Below are 25920 nucleotides of genomic sequence, written 5' to 3' on the forward strand. Positions count from 1 at the left end.
AGTCGCTGGACTCCTAGCAATTATAGGCTGCAATATTTAGAAACAAAGAGCTGTCAAATGGGAAGCAATACTATGCAGAATGAAGTGCATACAACTAAAGTCTCACTGGGATCAAAGCAAAACAGGAGGAGAAAACTGTTAAGATGACTAACAGATGTCTGACTCCATCTTCGAAAGGTGCTTTAGATCAGCCCATGACACCTTATTATTATCATCACATTTATGACAGGGCGGATCACCGTAAGGTAGTGCATGCATTTTGGAAAGTCAAAATTGCATACAAATGAACTCTTAATGAAGTAGTCTCAAAAAGGCAGACGTAGTTATGCATAGGTGGCGACCAAGCCTTGTGTAGTTAAGGCACCTAATTGCCCGATTTCCCAACAACTCTTTAACCTATGCAAATACAACAACATCCTTGGAAGCACACCTTGCATCACGGCAGTGAAAGGTCCATGGGCCATGATTAAAATAAATAAAAGGAGGAATGGGCTCCCTTGACTTTCTCTAACTTGCCCCCCCCCCCGGCCTAGCCTTTTGACTACTGAAAGTATTCAAGTAGGCACTGGAAGTGCAATTCAAGGTTAATTTAGAAGGTCCGCTGAGGCACAATAAATTAGAAATTTCAAGGGAAAATCCAAAACAATTCTGCTTTTCTTTATATAAAAAAAAGCAGCTCATTTCACATGGAAGATGGAGCAAGTTTTCTCCTTCTCTGCAGAGTAGGACTCAAACCAATGGCTTCAAGTTACAAGAAAGGTGATTCTGACTAAACATCAGGAAGAACTTTCTGACAGTAAGAGCTGTTCGACAGTGGAACAGATTCCCACAAGAGGTGGTGGACTCTGCTTCCTTGGAGGTTTTAAATAATAATAATAATAATAATAATAATAATAATAATAATAATAATAATATTTATACCCCGCCCATCTGGCTGAGTTTCCCCAGCCACTCTGGGCAGCTCCCAAAAGAATGTTAGAAACACAATAAAACATCAAACATTAAAAACATCCCTAAACAGGGCTGCCTTCAGATGTCTTCTAAAAGTCAGGTAGTTGTTTATTTCCTTGACATCTGATGGGAGGGCGTTCCACAGGGCGGGCACCAGTACAGTGGTGCCCTGCAAGACGAATGCCTCGCAAGACGGAAAACTCGCTAGACGAAAGAGTTTTCCGTTTTGGAGGTGCTTCGCAAAACGAATCTCCTATGGGCTTGCTTCGCAAGACGACAATGTCTTGTGAGTTCCTGCTGGTTTTTTTTCCTCCCCCCCCCCTTTTCTAAGCCGCTTATCAGCTGATCCGATCAGCAGATAAGCCGCTAAAAGCCACTAAAAGCCGCTAATAGCGCTAATCCGCCAATGGGTTTGCTTCGCAAGACGAAAAAACCGCTAGACGAAGAGAATCACAGAACGGATTCTTTTCGTCTTGCGAGGCACCACTGTACTGAGAAGGCCCTCTGCCTGGTTCCCTGTAACTTGGCTTCTCGCAGTAAGGTAACTGCCAGAAGGCCCTCTGAGCTGGGCCTCAGTGTCCGGGCTGAACGATGGGAGTGAAGACACTCCTTTTATGCAGAGGTTGGATGGCCAGCTGTCCTGGATGCTTTAGCAGAGTCCCTTGGGGTCCCTTCCAACTCTTACACACAGGTCAGGTCAGACAAAAACCATCTGCATCCCTCTGCTCTTCTCAAGAAGGTACTTAAGAAGAGCTTTATTGGACCAGACCAAAAGGTCTACTAGTCTACCATCCTATTCTCACAACGGCCAAACAGATAGGGGAATAAACAGAACAGGACTTCAACAGCAGCCTCTTACTTGTGCTCTTCATCTTCTGCCCATAATTTTCATGGTTGACCGGGGGGGGGGCAAATATTTGCTGCTATTAATGCTACTCCTTTAAATCTACTGGAAGGTTTGCCTATCAGTCAGTGTATCACTTTTAAATCTCATGAAAAGCAAGTGAAAAGAGTTCTAAAATCCGATAAAAGATGTGCACATAAACCTAGGAGCACATTTTAGAAGACTTTGGGAGCGGGGGGGGGGGATGTTTGCCAGAGATAAAGTCTTGTTCCCAGATTGGTTTAGCTTATTTATGCATATTTATGCTGTTAAGTCGCCACACCGGTAAACACATCTCGGCAATTCAAATTATGCTTAAAGATCGCCCTCCCTCCTTTGAATCAAAAAGTGAAATCTGCCATCTCTTTTTGCCAAACAGAAAAAAGTACTTTGTTTGTAAGCACATAAGTCATATCTATAGTATATCAATAGTTTAAGGCAATCTGGAAGATTTGTACTTATCACCATTTAGAACAGGATTGTTACACTCCCTGAGTGACAGAAGAATTAAAAGATTTGTAGTAGCTGAGAAGGTGTTAGAAATGTTAATGACCTTGCTTGGTCTTTTCTTCCTCCCCCCACAATCTTCTTGTCAGGAGACTGTGCAACGATGGTGGAGATTTTGTACACAAACACACACACATTTTTTTTTGAAAAGGATAGGGTTAGTGTCCAATCCTGGCACCCAATGAAATGTGGGCATGTTTTAAGGGGTGTGTGTCTGATGTAGAACAGAAACTGAGCAAGAAGAGCAAAGAGACCCTTGTACATTGTGGATTTCTGAGGTGAGACCTTTCATGGTGCCACAGGAGATACCAGAAGGCACACTGGTTCCTGTGGCCGCTGTGTTGGTGTCCTCTGGGTTAGATCTACACACACAATCCCAAGGAGACAAGACAAGATGGAAGGGACCTTCTGTTGGTAGTGTGCTATGCTATATAAGTTTCTTCATACAAGCCCACCCAACGTCAGATTTGAAGATCATTTCTACTCTGGCTCATCTCACAGAACTGCTATGAGAGGTGTCCATGCTCTGTCCCCAAATCCCCTCCAAAAAGGAGTTGTTTAAATAACAAGAATGGCATTTTTCCTTCTCCCTGCCTGCTCGTTTTTTGTTAAAAAAATGGCAGAGGCCAATGAGAGGCCGGTCTACAATAAATCAATAGGGGGCTTCTGTTCTTATGGGTTAAGCAAATCCACACACAAGCATCAAGTAATGCATTTACCTTATAAACGATATTTAAAAAGAGAGGAATGTGAATGTAATCATTATCAAAAATTGTATAAGTCTACTTTGCCCATGAAAGAGGGCAGGCGGTTGGGGTGGAGCAGCACTTGGGAATCTCAAAATGACGAAGGCATTGTTAAGCTAAAAGAGGCCGGAATGCCTTCAACACACTTTCCCTGACATTTCCACACAATAAAATATAAGGGTCAGTGGTGTTGAAACAAACAGAGGCAGTTCCACTCATTTGCACTTATGAAAGCTAGTGACCCAAGCTATTATCGTCGTCTTAGGCACTTTTTGTCCTTAATATCCAGATGCAGCAGTTTTTCTCTCCCCCCCCCCTTTTTGGGGGGAGAAAAATGACTGTGGCCACCTCGTTCGCATTTTCCTTTTCTTTGGCATTTTCACTTCATAAAGCTGCAGTCAATGTGTTTTTGTGTGTGGTGAGAAGGGAGTGACATTTCCAGTGGTGGTCTTGTCCACAGCCGACATTGGTGGCTCAAGTAGTCTCAGGATTAGGTCTTTGTGTGTGATGAAAGGATATGAAAAGTCAGTTATTTAAACTCAGTCAAGCTGTTGATTTTGGGGAGGGGAAAAAAGGGGGTTTTCAATTCAGCTTGCTTCAATAAATCACTGGCCTTTTTTCCTCTCTCTCTCCAAGGGCAGCTGCAGAGAGCACACAATGTTTCTCCAGAAACAAAGCAAAGTCTTGAGGTGGGCTTTAAAATAAAATAAAAAAACCCAAACCCGACATTGAGGAGAAGGGGGGTGGGGAAAGAAATTAAAGTTGATGGACAAAATATTTTCAACTTTCTAAATTCCTCTGGTCCAGAAGCTGAGTGACAAGATAACCTGCAGTTTTATTGATTGGATAATTTGTTTGTTACAATAAAAAAACCTATAAAATTATTCTTTAAAAATCAATATATAATACCTAGAGAGAGAGAGTTAGCAAGGCAAAACTAAAGGAAATGTGAAGAACATGAGTTAAAATATTTGGCATAATTCAACAGCCAGTATTTTTCAAAGTGGCTAGCTAGGGTCAAAAGCTATCAAGGGTCCATCTACACAGTTCTCTTCAAGTTTAAGGCTGCAAGTCTAAACATGCTTACTGAAAATAGTGGGATTTCCTTCCAAGAAAACATACACAAAATTGCAGGTCACATCTAGACGTTCTGAAGTAAGGGTCTTTGCGAATATAAAACACACAATCCTTAAAAACAGACACAAATCCTATATATTAGCATTTTGGAATTAAGTACTTTATGAAAAATCTCTAGAGAAGCCCAATTAGAAGTCTCACGGAATACAATAATTTGTGCAATGTTGTACCTACTAACCAAGAGTAAGCCTCAGTGAACTCAATGGGGCTTACTTCCAAGTAGTTATGTTTGGGGACTGCATTCCAGGAAAGCGATCCAGTCTAATCAAATCAATTATTATACATGCATACAGCACAACAATGCGAGCAGGAAGCTTTACATTTTTCTCTTAAAATCTATACCCTAACTCTGGAAAGAGCAAAAGCATCCCTGATGTATTTTCAGGTTTGTTTTTCTTCCTCCAGTGCTGGCCTCGAAGTCTTCCAAGGCCTAGATAGGTCAAGCTTATTTGTGCAGAACTGAAATATGCAACTGCTAGTAAAGCAAAAAAGAGAAAAGGCTGGAATGCTTCTAAATGACCCTATGATAACTCGAAAATGGACCACTTCTTCAATGCAAATCCTCTCAAGAAAAGCTTCTGCACACAAAGTGAGAGGAACCAGTTACGGCATTGTTTATTGAGTTTCACTTGATTCCTCCTGACAACCATTTGAACAATGACTGTTGGGAAATGTCCCTCAAAGAATCAACAACAATGGTAGAGGCTCAGAGCTTTTATACTTAGTTAATACTGATTTCTTTCTCTCCTCTTCTCTCTCTCTTCTTTAAGAAGGAGAAAATATTTCTTCCTGAAGGGATTAGAGGATGTCTTATAAAAAGACACCTGCAAACAAAACAAGTGACAAAAGATCTTTATCATATTCAATAAGAGTTATCCTTCGGACAAAGCTGGGCTTCTCTAGACATAAATAAACCAGCAACCCTTCGCAATGCGACTGAAAATACATCAACTAAAAATCAGCACTGCCAGCAATCGGGTGAAATATGGGGAGGAGTGATAAACAAATGGAAGACTGGCTGCGTCAGCTCTCACGCATTTGAAAATATTTGAGGAGTGGATATGAAGGGCAAGATTAAAACAAGCCTGAATGAGCCATTTGCATGGCAGTATGCAACTTTCCCCTTGCTGCCAAGGGCTCAGGGACCTCAAATGGAGAACTTCTTGACCTCAGATTAGCAAACCATGCATGCTGTGTCCACTTGGAGCCCTCTTCAGGCACAGAAGGGAACAGGAGCCTGAAACAAAGGTGACAGTGATTGGCAGGCTGTCTGAAGCCTGTGCCCTGGCCAAAATCGGTAGAAATATTGGTAAAGGGCAAATGCATTACGCTTGGTGTAGATGTGACCTAAATAATTATTAAGGGCAGGAATGACCTGCTCCTCCTCTCTTAAGCACAACCAAAAGAGGGAGTAAGGGGATGAAATTTGGATTAGTCCTTCAAGTCTTGATAGGGTTACACTTCCCCTGAAGGAGCAGGTTCGCAGCTTGGGGGATCCTGGATCCTTTGCTGTTGCTCAAGGCTCAGGTGGCCTCAGTGGCCCGGAGTGCCTTCCATCAGCTGGTGGCCCAGCTATGCCCTTACAGTATCTAGACAGGGATAGCCTAACTACTGTTGTCTATGCTCTGATCACCTCAAGGTTAGATTACCACAATGCGTTATACGTAGGGCTGCCTCTGAAAATGCTTTGGAAACTTCAGCTGGTGGAGAATTCAGTGGCCAGGTTGTTCACCGGAGCAAGACGGCTTGAGCGTGTTACACTGATCCCGTTCCGATTGCACTGGCTGCAAATTAGTTTCCGGGCTCAATTCAAAGTGCTGGTTTCGACCTATAAAGCCTTAAATGCCTCAGGACTGCAATACCTCAAGGACCGCCTCTTTTCATATGGACCTACCCGGACCCTGAGATCATCATCTGAGGCCCTTCTTCATGCGCCTCCTCCTCAAAAGGTCCGGAGGGTGGCAAAACGAGAACGGGGCCTTCTCTGCAGTGGCTCCCCATCTGTGGAATGCTCTCCCCAGGAAAGTTTGCCTGGCGCCTTCATTATATACCTTTAGGCGCCAGGCAAAAACGTTCCTTTTTAACCAGGACTTTGGTTGATCTGATTTACATCCTATGCCCTTAAAAAAAAATAAATGGGGGGGGGGCTATTGGATTGTTGTTTTTATTTTTATTATGTATTTTGTAGTTTTATATCTTGATTATATTCTGCCCACGGGTATGGGGCAGTATATAAATTCTAATAATAGTAATAATAATATTAAATCAAGTACAAAGCAACCTGCTTGTTGTAGGAAAAGTCCATTGGCCTGAAGACAAAATTATAGCATTTTGCGTGTTATGATAATAATTTTATTATTTATACCCTGTATGGCTGGATTGCCCCAGACACTCTGGGCAGCTTCCAGCACATATAAAAACACAATAAAACGTCTAACGTTAAAAAATTCTCAATACAGGGCTGCCATCAGATGCCTTCTCAAAGTTTTTTATCTCCTAATTGGAGGGCATTCCACAGAGAGAGTGCCACTACCAAGAAGGCCCTCTGCCTGGTTCCCTGTAACCTTACTTCTCGCAGTGAGGGAACCGCCATAAGGCCATCAGAGCTAGACCTCAGTGTCCGGGCTGAACATTGTCTTGGATGTTAAAAGTAAGGCATTGTGAAAAGCTGTTGTTGTGTCAAGTGGAAGGTATTATACATTCCCATGGTAGAAAGCCATCTTAGCCCCCCAAAAAACCCCAAGTGGTTTGTATTGTGTGCTTCTTTGCTACACACACCTGTTTTCAGAGCTGTTGTAACAACTTACCAGGCTGTAAATCTTGCATGAGATGTTTTGTCAGATACAAAAATGAAACAGCCAACCATGCCCAACAAGCATTCACATGTCCAAAGATACCTACCGTATTTTTCGCTCTATAAGACGCACCAGACCACAAGACGCACCTAGTTTTTGGAGGAGGAAAACAAGGGGAAAAAATTCTGAATCTCAGAAGCCAGAACAGCAAGAGGGATCGCTGCGCAGTGAAAGCAGCAATCCCTCTTGCTGTTCTGGCTTCTGGGATAGCTGCGCAGCCTGCATTCGCTCCATAAGACGCACACAAATTTCCCCTTACTTTTTAGGAGGGGAAAAGTGAGTCTTATAGAGCAAAAAATACGGTATTTGCACTACAGACAAAGGGCACCTTGCTGTGCAGCACTGTGAAACTGGAATAAAGTTTTCTGCTCAGCACAGATTTTCTCGTATGCCTCAATATGCCTGTATGTTTAAAGGCTTAATGTATACAGGGGGCATTCAAAAAGAAAGCGAGCTTATAAAGCAGATTAAAAAAAGATGACTACTTTTCTAAAATCTCTTGGGCTGCAGAGCCCCTTGACAAGCAGGACAAAAACCACCAGGAAACTTGCGGAGCTTTTTATTCTTCTTCTCTATTAGAGACAAGATTATCTTAGAAGAAAATAAAAGGATGCGTCCCAACAGACTCCTATGCCTTTTTTTAACTTTAGGGGAAATGGAAAATACAGGTCGTCCATCAGGGTAATCAAGCCAGTTCTGTACCAAACCCAGCTTCAAGATAGAGTGAGGTGAATCAGATTTCCATGACTCCACATGCTCCCTCTGTGACATTTTGGCATTCAGATTCACAACTTTTAAAAGAGGAGAACCATACTGGACATATTTACATTTACAGGGGTAGCTTTTATTATTGCTCTAGGCAAATTGATGTACCGTATTTTTTGCTCTATAAGACTCACTTTTTCCCTCCTAAAAAGTAAGGGGAAATGTGTGTGCGTCTTATGGAGCGAATGCAGGCTGCGCAGCTATCCCAGAAGCCAGAACAGCAAGAGGGATTGCTGCTTTCACTGCGCAGCGTTCGCACTTGCTGTTCTGGCTTCTGGGATTCAGAATATTTTTTTTCTTGTTTTCCTCCTCCAAAAACTAGGTGTGTCTTGTGGTCTGGTGCGTCTTATAGAGTGAAAAATATGGTACTCAAGAGGTCAGTTCAGCTGGAAATGCTTGCAGAGAAGCTGAAATCCTATGCGCTATTTCTTGGGAATATGCCACGCTGAACTCCGCAGGACTTATTTAAGGGCAAGCATTCATAGGCAATGTTAATCTTTCTTATCCATTTGTGTTTGAACTGGGGAAGCAGGTTCAATAACGATACAGAGTTCAACTGCCTTTCCTTTCCTCAGAAAGTGACTTGTCAGGTGGCACCACAGAAAGGAAGCCAAAACAAACAGCTCCTCAAGAAAGCAGCTCCTCAGGATACAAGGTCCAAGGCAGAGTGTGTGCAACACAGTCACTGTCTTCTGTCTTCCACTTACGCTGCCCAAGGTTGGATGCTCAGTTTAGCAATAGCAAGAACCACACCAAGCGCCCGCAATAGCAGCAATCTGGGCCAACTCACTGTCTCGCCACAGTGGTGCATGTTCTGGACTACTGCAATGCGCTCTACGTGGGGCTACCTTTGAAGGTGACCTGGAAACTACAACTAATCCAGAATGTGGCAGCTAGACTGGTGACTGGGAGTGGCCACCAAGACCACATAACACCGGTCCTGGAAGGCCTACATTGGCTCCCAGTACGTTTCCGAGCACAATTCAAAGTGTTGGTGCTGACCTTGAAAGCCCTAAATGGCTTCTGCCCAGTATACCTGAAGGAGCGTCTCCACCCCCATCGTCCAGCACGGACACTGAGGTCCAGCTCCGAGGGCCTTCTGGTGATTCCCTCACCGCAAGAAGTGAGGTTGCAGGAAACCAGGCAGAGGGCCTTCTCAGTAGTGGCGCCCGCCATGTGGAACGCCGTCCCATCAGATGTCAGGGAAATAAACAACTACCTGACTTTTAGAAGACATCTGAAGGCAGTCCTATTTATGGAAGTCTTTAATGTTTGATGTTTTATTGTGTTTTTAATATTCTGTTGGGAACCACCCAGAGTGGCTGGGGAAACCAGGGTATAAATGGGGTATAAGTGGGGTATAAATTATTATTATTATTATTATTATTATTATTATTATTATTATTATTAACTCTCCCAGCACACAGCTCACCAGTGGTAGCTGCTGCTTCCTCTCATTTTCCTCATGTGCAGCTAGGGCTCTCCAACACTCAGAAGCTAAAGAGAGTGTGTATAGTTGCACACTCTTTTTGACCTCCAACACACCGGGCCCAGACAGGTTGGCCAGGGCCATAGTGGGCCAGCAGTAGGGCTGGGCAATATATCAATATAACCAGTTTGAAATCCATATCTTGACATCGGTTTTTTAATTTCTCACCTAGCAATATATCGTGAATCACGGGGTGTGTGTATGTTTGTGTGCATGCTCCGCAAAAACCACAATGTGGGGGAAACTGTGAAGCCAGCCAATGCCTCTACATAGCTCCAACCTTATTTCAGACATCGTGATATATCAATATAGCGCGATATTTAGCTGGTGGTATATTGTGATGATGTAGCAAGAAGGCACACTGGGCAGCAGGAAGGTTATCCGCAGCTGCCCAACTATGCCAGCCAATGTCTCCAGCCCTGCTGGTGACCCTGGTAGCTCTAGCATTAAGAAATAATAATAATAATAATAATAATAATAATAATAATAATAATAATAATTTATTTATATCCTGCCCTCTCCAGCCAAAGCCGGGCTCAGAGCAGCTAACAAAATCACAGTCAATTAACTGAAATACATTCAGATAAAATCAATTTAGAAAAGTTGGATCAACCTTGTGTATTCCTCTGTTTCCCCCTAAATATGGAAGGGGAGTTCTTTCTGGTGTTAGCGCCTCCTTATGGGGTGTCACCTGCATTTCTCACTCCTTAACCGAGGGGCTGAGAGTGGCATCTCCAAGAATTGCCCTTCCCTTTGCAGAGCGTACAACCCCACTTTCCCCTCTGAATGCACAGAGACTGTCTCACTTTCATTCACCTCCTCCCCAGAAGGGGCTGGTGTGGGTGGTGGGAAGATAAGAAAAACCTGTTATCGGTGGGGCATGGGAGGAATCAAGGGGTACTCTGTGGGCATACCAGGAAAGACGGTACTGTAGGTACAAGGGTCCTAGGCCGCATAGGGCTTTAAAGGTCAAAACCAGAACCTTAAACCTGACCCTGTACTCCACTGGGAGCCAGTGCAGATGGTAAACCACTGGATGAATGTGATCCTGTGGCAAGGACCCCGTAAGGAGCCTCGCTGCAGCATTCTGCACCCGCTGGAGTTTCTGGGTCAGCTTCATGGGCAGCCCCGTGTAGAGCAAGTTACAATAATCAAGCCTGGAGGTGACCATCGCATGGATCACTGTGGCCAGATCAGGGCGAGAAAGGTAAGGGATCAACTGCTTAATGCGGCGGAGATGGAAAAATGCCACCTTTGCTGTGGCTGCAACCTGGGCCTCCATAGAAAGGGGGGCATCAAAGGTTACACCCGAACTCTTGACAGAAGGCGATGGCACTAATCGAGCCCCCTGCAAGAGAAGGGAGTTGGTCCCCCAACCCCTGTTGTCCCGACCCAGCCAGAGAATCTCTGCCTTTGAAGGATTTATTTAACTGCGGCCGTCCATCAACAGATAAAGCTGGGCGTCATCAGCATATTGATGACAACCCAGCCCAAAACTTGTGGAATGCTTTCCCTAGGAAGGCCCGCTTGGCATCCAATTGTCTTCTTGGTGCCAGGCAAACACCTTTTCATTGGGTGTGCTATTTTATGATACTTTTTTCTGTTGTCTTTGGAGTCCACTATTGTTTTATCATGGGTTGGGTTGTATCCTACGGCGGCTTTAACTTGCAGAAAGAGCTTCTACTTGGGGCAAGTCAGGACACCTGATTTTTGCCACCCCTCCTGTATCGCATTCTGTTCTGGGTGGAGACCACTATAACCTATCAGAACAGCTTAGGTGTCTATGGCAGATTGGCAGAAATATAGGTGCACCAAATGCTTTCTGTTAAGGAAAAACCACCACTTCACTGCAACACTGGGTATTTTACTAACTTATATGCAAGCCACCCTGCACATTTATTTAATTTTTTTAAATAAGGGCAGCACATCTGTCCTTAAAGGAGGTGTTCAGTTATGAAAGATGCCAAATTAATGCAATTTCCCCCACTTAGAAAAGATGGTGTGTCCTTTTACATGTGGACTTCTAAAAGGGTTAAAGAGTATTGGGAACTAATCCATAATGAATTGGGAAAAAAAATGTTTAAAAGTACTTTCAAAAAAAAAAACAAAAAACCCAGAGTCCTTTCAGTTGGGGATAATTCAGACTGAAATTCCCAGGTGTCAAAAAATGGTTATTTATGTATGCTACTACTGCGGCCTGTGTTTTGTTAGTCCAAAAAGAAGAATGGCAACTTAAACTGACGGAATATGCACAGATTGCAGATTTAGCATATAGAATAAGAGAACAAGAAGAACATACGTTTAGAGAAGACTGGAAAACATTTATTGAATATATGGGAGGAAAATTGTGCACACCTAAAAATGTTGGCAGCATTAAGATAAATTCTACAGTGTAAATAAGTTTTGACGGATGCAATAATGGAATACTGAATGGCTTAGTTTTTGTACAATATGCAGGGATTTATGATATGCAAAATGAACCACGGAAAGGGAAGGGTAGTCATTGGTATTTTAAGGATGTTAAAATGAGTACTTTAAATTGTAAAACAGAAAATTTAATAAAAATTATATATATAAAGATATAATAAAAGATGGTGCATCTATGTGTATATATACATCCATATGCATCAACCAGCGTCCCATTGCATACATGCCAGCACCTATGTGTGGAAGGGGGAGAGAGGGAATGCCTTCTCCAGAAATTGGAGCATGGAAAATGAGCCAATCGAACAATGTATGAAGGTTGACTCGCATGTCATGCTTCCTTCATAGCTCCCAGAAAAAGGTACTGTTCGACAAGCCACTGAAAAGCCAGCGAACTGCCACAAATTAATCCGTCACCAGTTCCCTGACATTAACATCTTTTGTGCTTAGACAACTTTTTTGTTCTTTTTGGTATTTATAACCACTTCTTCCTTTTGTTCTCATTACAGCTATTGTTTCCAGCCCTATTATTGCTAATCTCTTCTTTGTAAATAGCCACACCTGTCTTAATCCCAAAACAGTACGGTAAACACTGGCTTCTTTCAGGAAGTACATGCATAATTAGGTTAATCAGTGATATCTTTTCATGTGAGCTGATTGTTTCTTTACTGTGGACATATTTCATAACACTGCGGCAGGCTTGCCAAATGGCTGCAAGGCAAACTAGGTGCAATTTAGCAAGCATGTAGCTACTACATACTGAAACCTTGACATAATGGCAAGGTGCGGGCAGCCACTCCTGCCTGCTACTTATTACTCATTCCCCCCCACCCCCCCAATTTTTGACTACACCCTTCTTAAACAAGTCCTTTCATTAACCTACCTGAAATACTGACAAAATATTGACATGCAAATCATCATAACTTTATATTCCCGAAACCTAAGTGCTCTTGTCAAATTCTACAAGGATCTCTACTAATTTACCTGCACAAAGTCCAGAAACGTTAATGGAAGCAAGTCATCCAGGTGGCCGATATCTTTGGAGAAACGATTCAGAATTCTTCCTATAAAAAAATATGATTGGAGAAAAATTGAAGCATGTTATCAAGTAGCGTTGTTTTGCTCCTAATTGAAAAGGAAAAGAAGCAGGCGGAACAATCCTAAACATTTTTACTTGGAAGTAAAGTCCCACGATATTCAGTTGCTGCCGTTGCTTTCTCCTTAATAACTGTGCACAGTATTGCAGCCTTAGAGACATTGTTTTATCGCCATTTGAGAACCCAATACAGAAACAGAAAATAGACATTTCCAAATCAAGCAAACTGTTTGGGCCTACATTTAATAGCTTTGCTCCATGGGATAAATAAGACTGCATGTTCAAGAGCAGCACTGAATATATCATTTCAAAAGGCATGATAGATTTCATGATGGTTCTTACAAGTCTGCCTGTGCCCAAGATCATAAAAACACTGAGTAAAAGTGGCACATCTGCTTCACCACCAGTGAGAAATGGAATCAAGATTTGGCCCATGTGTTCATATATAATATTTGGTAACTATGGAGACTTTTATATTTCAACCTGGGAGAGGAAGTAAATAGTTTGGGCATATCCCAAAGAAGTTACAAATGTTTCCAAAATCAATTTTTTGTTCAAGTTTTGTTGATCTCTAGAACAAAGCAATGTAAGACTGCTGAGCTCTGATACAGCCATACCTTGGTGACCGAACGCCTTACAAGTCAAACTTTTTGGCTCCCAAACGCTGCAAAAGTGAATGTTCCGGTTTGTGAATGTTCTTTGAAACCTGAACGTCCGACGCGGCTTACGCGCTTTGGTTTCCGAATGTTTTGGAAGTCGAATGGACTTCCGGAACGGATTCCATTTGACTTCTAAGGTACCACTGTATCTTATTCAATTAGTTGGTTTCTATACAGCCCTTCATCCTTAGATCATAGAGTGGTTTACAATATAAAAACGCAAAAAAGACAAACCATAATAACAAACAAAAACAATAACCGTCTGCTTATTTTGTACAATAAATCATTGTTAATCTGTTATCAATTATACATTCACACTTTTTTCACTTGAATGAAATTTCTGATAAGGACCTCCTGCTTTATTTATAAAAATAAAAATCCCCTGTTCTTATATTGATTAGTAATATAGTGCTTTTATAATACAATTTAAAGGACAGATTATACCAGAAATAGTGTGTTGGATCCAAACTTAGTTAAGCTTAGAGCACACCCACTAAAATATATCTTTAGTGTCGTTGATTTCAATGGATCTACTCTTGGGATAAAGTCTGGATTCATCCCTGAACTGTATCAAATGATTTACTTACACACACCAAACATTCTACATTATGTCCATTAAACACAGGCCATATTTGAAATAAGTATTTGCAAGGGAACAGTAGTACAAGTTGTTTTTGGTAGCATCACCATTAGCTTTGGAATTTTATTCTTTGGGAAGCCAGACAAAGCAAGCTAGATTTTCTCTCAGCTGCCTCTCAAAGCAGTTGCTGTGATAAAACACTGATCCTCCTAGCATTGCACAGCACAGCAGAACAAGAACAACTAAATCCCACTGGCGCTAGAGAACTTGCCTGGGGCCATTTCTTGCAGCTCAACCCTAGGTGAGAAAAAACCCTAGGTGAGAATCACTGCCCAACCCAGATGATTTGTGGCCCAATGCAAATCATTTGGCATTGCCAAATAATTATGCTCTTCAATGAGGCCAGCTAAAGATGGATTTGTTGATCTCAGCACCTGAATTTCATTTATACCTTTACCATCAAGATGAAGCGTAGAGCAAAAATATTACTACTACTACTACTACTATTACAGTGATACCTGGGTTAAGAACTTAATTCATTCCAGAGGTCCGTTCTTAACCTGAAACTGTTCTTAACCTGAAGCACCACTTTAGCTAATGGGGGCTCCTGCTGCCATCACGCCGTCGCTGCACGATTTCTGTTCTCATCCTGAAGCAAAGTTCTTAACTCGAGGTACTATTTCTGGGTTAGCGGAGTCTGTTACCTGAAGCGTCTGTAACCTGAAGCATCTGTAACCTCAGGTACCACTGTATTATTATTATTGTTGTTGTTGTTGTTAATAATAATAATATATTTGTACCCCGCCCATCTGACTATAAAATGAGCCACACCCACGTTTAAGATGTCTTTATGAGATGGGAAGGAAAAACCATCCACTTCAAAAATAAGTACTATCCTGAAATGTCACTTCTATTGGATTGGTAATTGAAAACTAACACAAATTATTATCAAAAAAGAAAAAGTAAAGAAAGAAATGTCACTTCTAGCTATTAAGGGTAAAGCGAAGGCTGGTTTCTTACACAAGATGAGGGGTGGGAAATTTTTTCACATAAAGTTCACACCCCCAGCAACTTTTTAAATTAAGTACATTTAAAATTAAAATTAGTAGCCTGATGAACAAATACAACAGAACTCATATCGGACAACATGAATGGCTAAATCTACTAGTGGCCAAATCTAAAATTAAAGTTGGAATTAACTCCTCCCTTCCAACTTTTTGGGAAGCAAATATATTCTTGGGCACATCTTTTCAGACATGCTAAAAATCAATATGTTAAAACAATTTCTAATTTCATCCCCCATCCCACCCCAAAATCTAAACTATGTAAAAGAAGTGTATACTATTGAGATGTCATGCCTTGAAAAATTCACCAGTATCCCATTAAAAACAATTCCCAAGTAAATTTGTGGAAAGTTCTCCTGCTCCCTTAGAAACCTCTGCCCTTTCTCCTTTGCCGCCCCTTATGCTTGGAACTGCTTTCTAAAACACCTGTTGTGATATCACCTCTCTTCCTTCTAATCTCTTCTCAAAACTTACATTTCCCTGATGTCTTTGGCTCAACCCTGTGGTTTCCATAACCCACTGTGGGATCTCATAATCTTAAACATGCCCATCATCATCAGTAAGTCCCAGGTTCAATGGGACTTATTCCCAAACAACTGCGTACAGGATTCTAGCCTCAGCCTGTAACTAAGAACATATAAACTGAAACAATTGTATATGCCTCCATTGCTTACACCTGACTCCATTTTCTCTGATTCCCCATGAATAATTATAGATTGTAAGCTCTACAGGACAGAGACCTGTCACATTCTGAAGCAGGGGTGCCAACCTGAATAAAATATTTGGGGGGGGGCAGATAAGCCCAACCCCGTATAATCAATCACATGAAATGGCACACACACACTACTTGAATGGCAATGCCCATCAACTTTCGGGGGGCAGCCCCCTCAAATATTTTATTGGGGGGCAAAGGGACCTCAGCAACTAGGAGTTGACTCCTATGTTCTGAAGCGCTACGCACACCCATGGTGATAAATATAGAATAAATAATTCAAACTACACTGTGTACTTTATTAAAGGAGAAAAATCCAATCTTTCAGTTCAACCACTTTTGGCTATCTGAAAAAGTACGCAAAATTAACATGACATATACCGTATTTTTTGCTCTATAAGACTCACTTTTTCCTCCTAAAAAGTAAGGGGAAATGTGTGTGCGTCTTATGGAGTGAATGCAGGCTGCGCAGCTATCCCAGAAGCCAGAACAGCAAGAGGGATCACTGCTTTCACTGTGCAGTGATCCCTCTTGTTGTTCTGGCTTCTGAGATTCAGAATATTTTTTTTCTTGTTTTCCTCCTCCAAAAACTAGGTGCGTCTTGTGGTCTGGTGCGTCTTATAGAGCGAGAAATATGGTATTTAGTAAACAAAACTTGAAAGGTCAAATAAGCACATTAAATCTAATCACTTATTTAGGGAAGTGGGAAATTTTCTTATGGCAATACGATTATTACAAAACGAGCCTGCACCATTAAGACTATGCTTCTAAGAAGGCAGCGACTGCTGTTTCCATTTCCCTGTAGTTCAGTTTCTGCCCAATACCTAATAATAATAATAATAATAATAATAATAATAATAATAATAATTTATTATTTATACCCCGCCCATCTGGCTGGGCCTCTCCAGCCACTCTGGGCGGCTTCCATAAAAACCAAAAATACAATAAAATATCACACGTTAAAAACTTCCCTGAACAGGGCTGCCTTAAGATGTCTCCTGAATGTCAGGTAGTTGTTTATCGCTTTGACATCTGCTGGAAGGGCGTTCCACAGGGCGGGCGCCACTACCGAGAAGGCCCTCTGCCTGGTTCCCTGTAGCTTTGCTTCTCGCAATGAGGGAACCGCCAGAAGGCCCTCGGCGCTGGACCTCAGCGTCCGGGCAGAATGATGGGGGTGGAGACGCTCCTTCAGGTATACTGGACCGAGGCTGTTTAGGGCTTTAAAGGTCAGCACCAACACTTTGAATTGTGCTCGGAAACGTACTGGGAGCCAATGCAGGTCTTTCAAGACTGGTGTTATATGGTCTCGGCGGCCGCTCCCAGTCACCAGTCTAGCTGCCGCATTCTGGATTAGTTGTAGTTTCCGAGTCACCTTCAAATGTAGCCCCACGTAGAGTCTCAGCCTACGTACCAGATGGAGCTGGTAAACAGCTGCCCTGGATACAGATTTGACCTGTGCCTCCATGGACAGCTGTGAGTCCAAAATGACTCCCAGGCTGCGCACCTGGTCCTTCAGGGGCACAGTTACCCCATTCAGGACCAGGGAATCCTCCACACCTGCCCGCCTCCTGTCCCCCAAAAACAGTACTTCTGTCTTGTCAGGATTCAACCTCAATCTGTTAGCCGCCATCCATCCTCCATCCATCTGGGTAACCGGGTTCGCGTCTCCGCTCCTCCACATGCAGCTGCTGGGTGACCTTGGGCCAGTCACACTTCTGTGAAGTCTCTCAGCCCCACTCACCTCACAGAGTGTTTGTTGTGGGGGAGGAAGGGAAAGGAGAATGTTAGCCGCTTTGAGACTCCTGAAGGGGAGTGAAAGGCGGGATATCAAATCCAAACTCTTCTTCTTCTTCTTCTTCCAACCGCCTCCAGGCACTCACGCAGGGCCTTCACCGCCTTCACTGGTTCTGATTTACAGGAGAGGTAGAGCTACCTCTGTCTCACTGTCCATTATTTAAGTAACTATTGAAGGATTTACTACAACCACATAGTCCAGCGATGCTGCAAACCTCAGGGTTTCCCCCACCCAAAAATTGGGGAAGAGGCTGGTCTCCTTAATTCCATGCCTCACAGAGAAGCATCTTCTCCAAATGAATGAGCAGATCAAACCAACAACAGAAATTGCTTGCATTTCATGCCATAAGTCAAATCCAGATCAACAGCAAAGATACAATGGCCACTCTTTAAAAACAAAAGAAACCAGCTTCAGCTCTCATTTACAAAGAAAGTGGTAGTGGCTTACGACAGTGCTCGTGCAACCTAAAGATAAACTGGCCAACCGGAATATCCTGCCACAAGATAAAGAGAATTTCACCATTCTTTGTCCATGTGAGATTTCTGATTGGGTGTGGATATCTCACAAAATGTTCATCCCTCGGGAAGATGCAAATGCTTCCCAGCTTAGCATGTGGCTACTGACACACCCTCACTCGCTGGATATTTGCAAAGATCACCAGTGTCAAAGCAATGATTCAACATCAACTTCCTTGGACTGGTCATGTTGTTTGGATGCCTGGTTATTGTCTTCCAAAGCAACTACTCTATTCCAAACTTTAAATTGGAAAGTGAAATGCTGGAGGTCAACAAAAGGCAAATCTTTAAAAATGTAGTATAAACGCCGACAACTGGGAAACACTGGCCTGTGAGCGCTCCAGTTGGAGAACAGCCGTTATCAAAGGTGTCATGGGCTTTGAAGACACTCAAACTCAGGACGAAAGGGAAAAACATGCTAAGAGGAAGGCACGCTTGGCAAACCCTCACCGTGATCAACTCCTGCCCGGAAACCTGTCTCTCCATTGTGGAAGAACGTGTGGATCCAGAACTGGCCTCCACAGTCACTTACGGACTCGCTGTTAAGACCGTGTTCATGGAAGACAATCTTACTCGTCTACGAGTGATCGCCAAAGAAGACTTACACACCAAAGCAAGTTACAAACTGATAAACAATCTTAGGTTTACTCAGAAGTATTTAGTATTTTGACTACAAAAGAAAAAACCTGAGAACATGCAGGTTTCACTTCCAAAATCTGAGACTTTTTAAATGTTTGCCATCCTGCCTAAATCCATAGAACATATCCTTTTCTATTATCCATTGTACAACCAGCTACGCAAATGTGTGCTATCCCCTTTTTGGGTAGTCTGACATCACAACACAATGAAAATATCAGATTCTATCCATCTGACATTAACCCAGAAGTAACTGCAAGGGTGGCTGAGTTTTTGTCAATAGTACAGTGGTACCTTGGGTTACATATGCTTCAGGTTACATACGCTTCAGGTTACAGACTCCACTAACCCAAAAATAGTACTTCAGGTTAAGAACTTTGCTTTAGGATGAGAACAGAAATCATGCTCCGGCGGCGCGGCAGCAGCAAGAGGCCCCATTAGCTAAAGTGGTGCTTCAGGTTAAGAACAGTTTGAGGTTAAGTACGGACCTCCGGAACGAATTAAGTATTTAACCCGAGGTACCACTGTATCTCTGGTGAATGGCACTATTTAACGGGAAGAAATCCCAATAAAAATCCTCGTTATATATTTTACATGGCTGTTTATTTGTATATATTTTAAGATTTTATATATGGATGTTTTATGATGGCCTATACTTGTAATGCCTAATAGAGGTTTGGCGAAGTAAGTAAGTAACCCTAATCTTTACATTTCCTTTGTGCCACCTTGGGGTAAGCCAGAACAGCTTAAACCTGTGGTTTGGTAAGTGTTGCTGGACATCATCCCTGGTCCTCGGCCAATGGCCATGCTCGCTGGGGCTGATGAGAGCAGAAATATATTATTATATTATATTATATTATATTATATTATATTATATTATATTATATTATATTATATTATATTATATTATATTATATTATATTATATTATATTATATTATATTTACCCCGCCCATCTGGCTGGGTTTCCTCAGCCACTCTGGGTGGCTCCCAACAGAATATTAAAAACATGATAAAAAATTTCCCTAAACAGGGCAGAAGTCATCTAAAAGTCAGATAGTTGCTTATTTCCTTGACATCTGATGGGAGGACGTTCCAAATCCAACAGCATTTGGAGTGCCACAGGGTAGCCACCCCTGTTGTAAGTTTTACAGATATGCGAGATATAAACTAAAATAGAAGACTTCATGTGTACTCCCGCTTCTCAATGTTATCACTGCCACTTTTATCCATGTAATTATCTGCTCCCACATTTGGCAACCTTGCAAATGCAAGAAAAAGGAGCATCATGTATCAGCGAGGCCCTTATGCAATGTGTATGAGCTTAGGTGGTTAGGCTAAAAAAGGCTAGGGAACTATGATAAACCAGTCAAGATGTATATTTAAAGCCACCTAATATCCGTTTGATGACTTTCCTTGGAATCCGTCATCCCTTCCATTGCTACAGCTATTTAAATAGTGATTGGGACCAATGGGAACACAATCCACCTGGTCAGCTGGATCCTGACATCCCCCCACCTGCTCATGGGCCACTTTTACAGGTGAGCAGCCAGTCACCTGACATCGCCATGACACCAGGTGACCTGACTTCAAAGAGGGGGAAAATGGAAGCCCACTTAGTGTACTGCAACAATCAGATATTCTTGTATATCTGGAGACAAATATGTAGCCAGAGGGAGGTACAGTGGTGCCTCGGGTTACATACGCTTCAGGTTACATACGCTTCAAGTTATAGACTCCGCTAACCCAGAAATAGTACCTCGGGTTAAGAACTTTGCTTCAGGATGAGAACAGAAATCGTGCTCCGGCGGTGCAGCAGCAGCAGGAGGCCCCATTAGCTAAAGTGGTACTTCAGGTTAAGAACAGTTTCAGGTTAAGAACGGACCTCCGGAACGAATTAAGTACTTAACCCGAGGTACCACTGTACATACTTATTGTGAGATTGTCACTGTGTGTCAAAAAGAAAAAAGAAAAAAGCAGGCAGGACAAGTTCTGAGTATGGGAAACCTCTTGAGGACTTAGAACTGTTCCTTTCAAAACACAATTCAGGTTTTGCCTTTTGGTGTCCATACAAATCTCATTTTAGGGACATCTCCAGAGAGCGAATAATTTTCAAAGCTCTACAATTCTATATTAAGAGGAATGCAATTTCTTGCAGTATTATGGGCTACCTTTTTCCCATTTCCCATTTGGCACAGCCGTATTCAGCACATACCTTCAAAATGTAAAAACCTTGCTGGTTTGAGGTTCAGATGGATAAGTTGGGAAGGGGGTAAAGAAGCATTGGTTCATCTTTAGTCAACAGCTTCATTTCCAGTCCTGGGGATGGCCGAGTTGTAAAATAAAGAAAGCATTTTCTTCATCAGGAAATAAATGAAACCCACTGCAGTTGCTTAAGAGGTCTGTTCTTAACCTGAAACTGTTCTTAACCTGAGGCACCACTTTAGCTAATGGGGCCTCCCGCTGCCGCCGTCGTGCAATTTCTGTTCTCATCCTGAGGTAAAGTTCTTAACCCGAGGTACAATTTCTGGGTTCACGGAGTCTGTAACCTGAAGCGTCTGTAACCTGAAGCGCCTGTAACCCGGGGTACCACTGTATGTCTAACCAGGGCATAAGTAACCATCTCACAAACAGCTTTTCAAACTTTCCATGGTGCCAAAAATAGATAAATCTCGCCTCTTATTTCATGGTGCTGCTGTTTGAGAATCACAAGTTCAAACTGCCCAGTCGTGCGCTCCCTGGAAGCAGGCCAGCATCTCTAAGGGAATGTAGGGTCCAGCACGGTACATGTCAGAAGGAATTGCTGAAATGTCATGAACTCTGGAAAACCTTCGCATTCTGCCCATGAGTCATATTTGCTCACCTAAACGGTAGAAGCCAACACGGTTACTCACAACTACTTGGGAATTTGGTTTCACTTTGTAATTTAGATGCAGGGCCTAGGGGGCTGGAGGGCAGACACAACCCCGTAATGAAATGTTCATAAAACTATGTCACAAAGCACTTCTGCCCTTTGAAGTCTCAATCCGGAGAGCATCTCAGGCTTTGTCTCTAGTTTTTCTCACAAGTTCCTGTCTCATTCTCCAAAAGGCTGCTTGAGGAGTTTTTGAAGAGGGATTTTTCTCAAACACACTTGAGAGGCATGTATCTTCCCCCTCTCTTAAAAAAACACACAAAAACACACATTTCAAAGCTTGGAATAAATAAGCTTTATGAGATAAGCACAGTAAAAGCACTGTCTTGGCTTTCTAACCCAAAACAAACATGCACAAGTGTTGCATAAAGTAACGTCTACAGTTATGACAACTGCTAACGAGTGCCAGAATAATATAATTCCATTTTAGAGCCAAGCTAGTATCAACCTAGCCAATAGCTACACTAATAATTCCACAAGGAAGATTATTTATATGCAATATTCACATTTTAAAATAACGACTTAGTTCTCATGGGTAATCAAGTTGCTAATCAACTCCAACAAACTGTAGCTTTGGTACCTGCCTTGAGAGGTCCTGTTGAGTAATGCAATGTTTAAAAAAAGTGTGTTTTGCCAGAGCTTCTAGTAAGGGGGGGACGGGGAATCTTTTGCTTTAAAACAAGGAAGTTGGGACAGGGAAAATCAGCTTTTAAAAATCAATTTAAATAAATTTTGCAAAAAAGAAACTAAAAGTGAAAGAAGCGAATTCACATGTTCATTCTGGGTAGCAATGAAGTAGAATCATATGGCTTAGGAAGGACAGGTACATGAACACAGCTAAGAACACAACAACTTTCCTAGACCTTTAGGGAAAATGTGCCCTAGATATATCACAATGTCTGAAATAAGAACGGAGCTATGTAGAGGCATCGGCTGGCTTCACAGTTTTTCCCACATTGTGATTTTTGCATAGTGCATGCGCACACATCATGATTTGCGATATATTGCCAGGTCAAAAATTATGAAGCCGATATCACGATATGGACTTCAAACCAGTTTTGGACGATAGATCGATAGATCGCTCAGCCCTACTTCACACCCTATGGCATAAATAAGGGACACACGCACTTCCCAAGGATTCAAAAGTGGATGGGGAGAAAACAGTCTCTCAGGTGAAGGTGCTGCCTTCGTTTTCATCAGGAGAAAATATGCTTCCCTTAGGCATCTGGTTGGCAACTGTGAGAAGGCTGCTGGACTTAGATGGTTCTGGCCTAAACCTGCAGGCCAGTGTGGTGTAGTGGTTAAGAGCGGTAGTCTCGTAATCTGGGGAACCAGGTTCGCGTCTCCGCTCCTCCACATGCAGTTGCTGGGTGACCTTGGGCCAGTCACACTTCCTTGAAGTCTCTCAGCCCCACTCACCTCACAGAGTGTTTGTTGTGGGGGAGGAAGGGAAAGGAGAATGTTAGCCGCTTTGAGACTCCTTAAAGGGAGTGAAAGGCGGGATATCAAATCCAAACTCTTCTTCTTCTTCTTCTTCTTATGTTCTTATCCTAGTGTAACAAAGCACTAACGCCATGGGTAGGCAAACTAAGGCCCGGGGGCCAGATCCAGCCCAATCGCCTTCTCAATCTGGCCCATGGGCAGTCCAGGAATCAGCGTGTTTTTACATGAGTAGAATGTGTCCCTTTATTTAAAATGCATCTCTGGGTTATTTGTGGGGCATAGGAATCGGTCATTCCCCCCCCAAAAAAAAAATATAGTGCGGCCCCCCACAAGGTCTGAGGGACAGTGGACCGGCCCCCTGCTGAAAAAGTTTGCTGACCCCTGCACTAACCCCTCTAATTTATTTTCTTTTTACTAAAACATGTTTGGCCGGGGAGGAGGGGGACAAGGACGGGTGATGAGAAGACAGGCAGAGGTGTTTGTCTTGAAGCCGTGGTTGCTGGGAACATTATATTATAGATCTCTGAAAACCAAATGCACAGGACCATTAACAACAACAACTCGTTTCTTTCCTGCGCTACAGAGAAATATCCTTCCTATCCCTCACTGCCAAATAATAAAAAGGCTAGATTTGTAGCAAGATATATTTCATTGGAGGTAACCCTTAAAACAGCACATGCCCTAGAAAATTTCAGGGTATTTTCAAACTCTCACTTTTCCCCATGTAATGTGTATTATCTTCCTTGGGGGAAACACACACATTCCACAATTCCATGCATGTTATTACATTAAATGACTTAATCAGAACACACACTGTACTTAAGATTTCTTCTAAAGTAATTAAATAACTATCCAATGCCAATTAATCATAGTTAAATAAGGGTCTGTCAGAAAAGTACTATGTACCCATTTGGGGCTCTGTTATAGTCAAATACTTGGCAGTATCTAAGTTAAACAATGATTCATTAAACCTCCCTCATTACACAATGGTTAGGCCAAACTTGAAGTGAAAGAATTGAAACTCCTTTGTTCTTCATGAAAGAGACATCAAACCTCAATATGTGATATTCCTTTCTTACCAACTCTGTAAACTGCTTTAATTGCATGAATCAGAATGTGCTCAGGTGGCTCAATATACAATTCTGCTCATGCAGGTGTTTGCTGACACTCCAGAGTGGATGTTCAAATCTTTCCTTCCAAATAATGAGAACACCTGACAATCTACTCACCTGTATCAAAAAGTTCGTTCATACTTCCGCGTGAAAGAATCCAGCAAACACCCGACATTTAAATCTCGAAGGCCAAAGAACTTAAAGAATGGGGTTAGTCAATGTAAGATCAAGTTTAAAACTGGTGCAGTTCAGCAGTCACAGCCCTGGTTCAAGGAACCATGTCAGTACAGTGTTAAAGGTAAAGGGACCCCTGACCATTAGGTCCAGTCGTGGCCGACTCTGGGGTTGCGGCGCTCATCTCGCTCTATGGGCCGAGGGAGCCGCCGTTTGTCCGCAGACAGCTTCTGGGTGATGTGGCCAGCATGACTAAGCCGCTTCTGGCGAACCAGAGCAGCGCATAGAAGCGCCGTTTACCTTCCCGCCAGAATGGTTCCTATTTATCTACTTGCACTTTGACGTGCTTTCGAACTGCTAGGTTGGCAGGAGCTGGGACCGAGCAACAGGAGCTCACCCCTTCACAGGGATTTGAACCACCGACCTTCTGATCGGCAAGTCCTAGGCTCTGTGGTTTAACCCACAGCGCCACCTGTGTCCCGAGTCAGTACAGTGTTAGAAACTCCTTTATTGGTAATAATGGTAACTCCATTGTGTTAAAAGCTGAGATATGAAAGATAGGAGCTAATGGCACCTTAATCCTAGGTTATGGGCGCAACAACAGAATTTCTAGTCACACTTTTTATAACAAGAATACAAAGCTAAGAATGAATGATCTGCAGCTAAAATATTATGTTCATTTTCCACATGGTCTAGTCCTTCCCCTGCCCACTCCCCTAATATTCTTAAAAGGATCTCTTCTCCAGTAGCTGGAAGTGGGGAGGCAGAAAAAGGTCCCCCTTTCCTTCCACTCTGCAGTTTCAATCCGAAATCTTAGGCACAGGTCTGCGCCCAGAGCTCCGAAACTGATCGTGCTAACGAAATTTTCATTCGCAAAATGCACCTAGAACAATGGGAGTTTCAAACACTGTGTCCTTCTGAGGCTGGCAGGCTAGGAGGCGGCTTAGTTAGGCTGTGTGCTTGTTACTTTTTGTGGGATAGACAGAAAGCAGGAGCAAACAGCACGCTTAATGCTGCAAGCTCCATTGGGTTTACTTTGAGTAGAGATGAATCAGATTGCACCTTAAGTATAAAAGCAGGTGTGAGAGATGGTCCCCTTCTGACTTCTAATGCTTTAAGAGGATAAATGTCCCCCCTCCTATGTGAAGGGATGTCAGAAACTGATTGGAGGGCGGGGGATGGAATCGCTCTGCAACAAAACATTTTTATTGCAACTTTAAACATTTTCCAGTTTATCAAAGCAGTGGCAAATAAGTGAATTTGCCCATATCAAATGCTGGCAGAAAACACACCCCGCAGCAATACTAGTGAAGTTCAACGCAGTACAATCGTCAAATCATCAAAACCATTAAAATTGGGTTACAAGCTCTGAAAGGAACTATGTTTCGGAAAGAAAGAAATTCTAGAGAAAACGGGAAATATTTATATATGTATATATCTTGAATTGTTGACAATTACTGATCT

General features: G+C 42.5%; 1 protein-coding gene across 1 annotated transcript in view; it reads right to left on the reverse strand.

Annotated features, from left to right (window-relative positions):
• Nucleotides 1-25920, reverse strand: part of ABCC4 (ATP binding cassette subfamily C member 4 (PEL blood group)) — a 153355-nt gene that overhangs the window by 51051 nt on the left and 76384 nt on the right. The window contains exon 20 of the mRNA XM_082218548.1: nucleotides 12742-12821. Coding sequence (XP_082074674.1) covers nucleotides 12742-12821 — 80 coding nt within the window. The remainder of the gene's footprint in view (nucleotides 1-12741; nucleotides 12822-25920) is intronic.

The sequence above is a fragment of the Podarcis vaucheri genome (genome assembly GCF_965113315.1).
Source record: "Podarcis vaucheri genome assembly, chromosome: 4".
Classification (NCBI taxonomy): Eukaryota; Metazoa; Chordata; class Lepidosauria; order Squamata; family Lacertidae; genus Podarcis; species Podarcis vaucheri.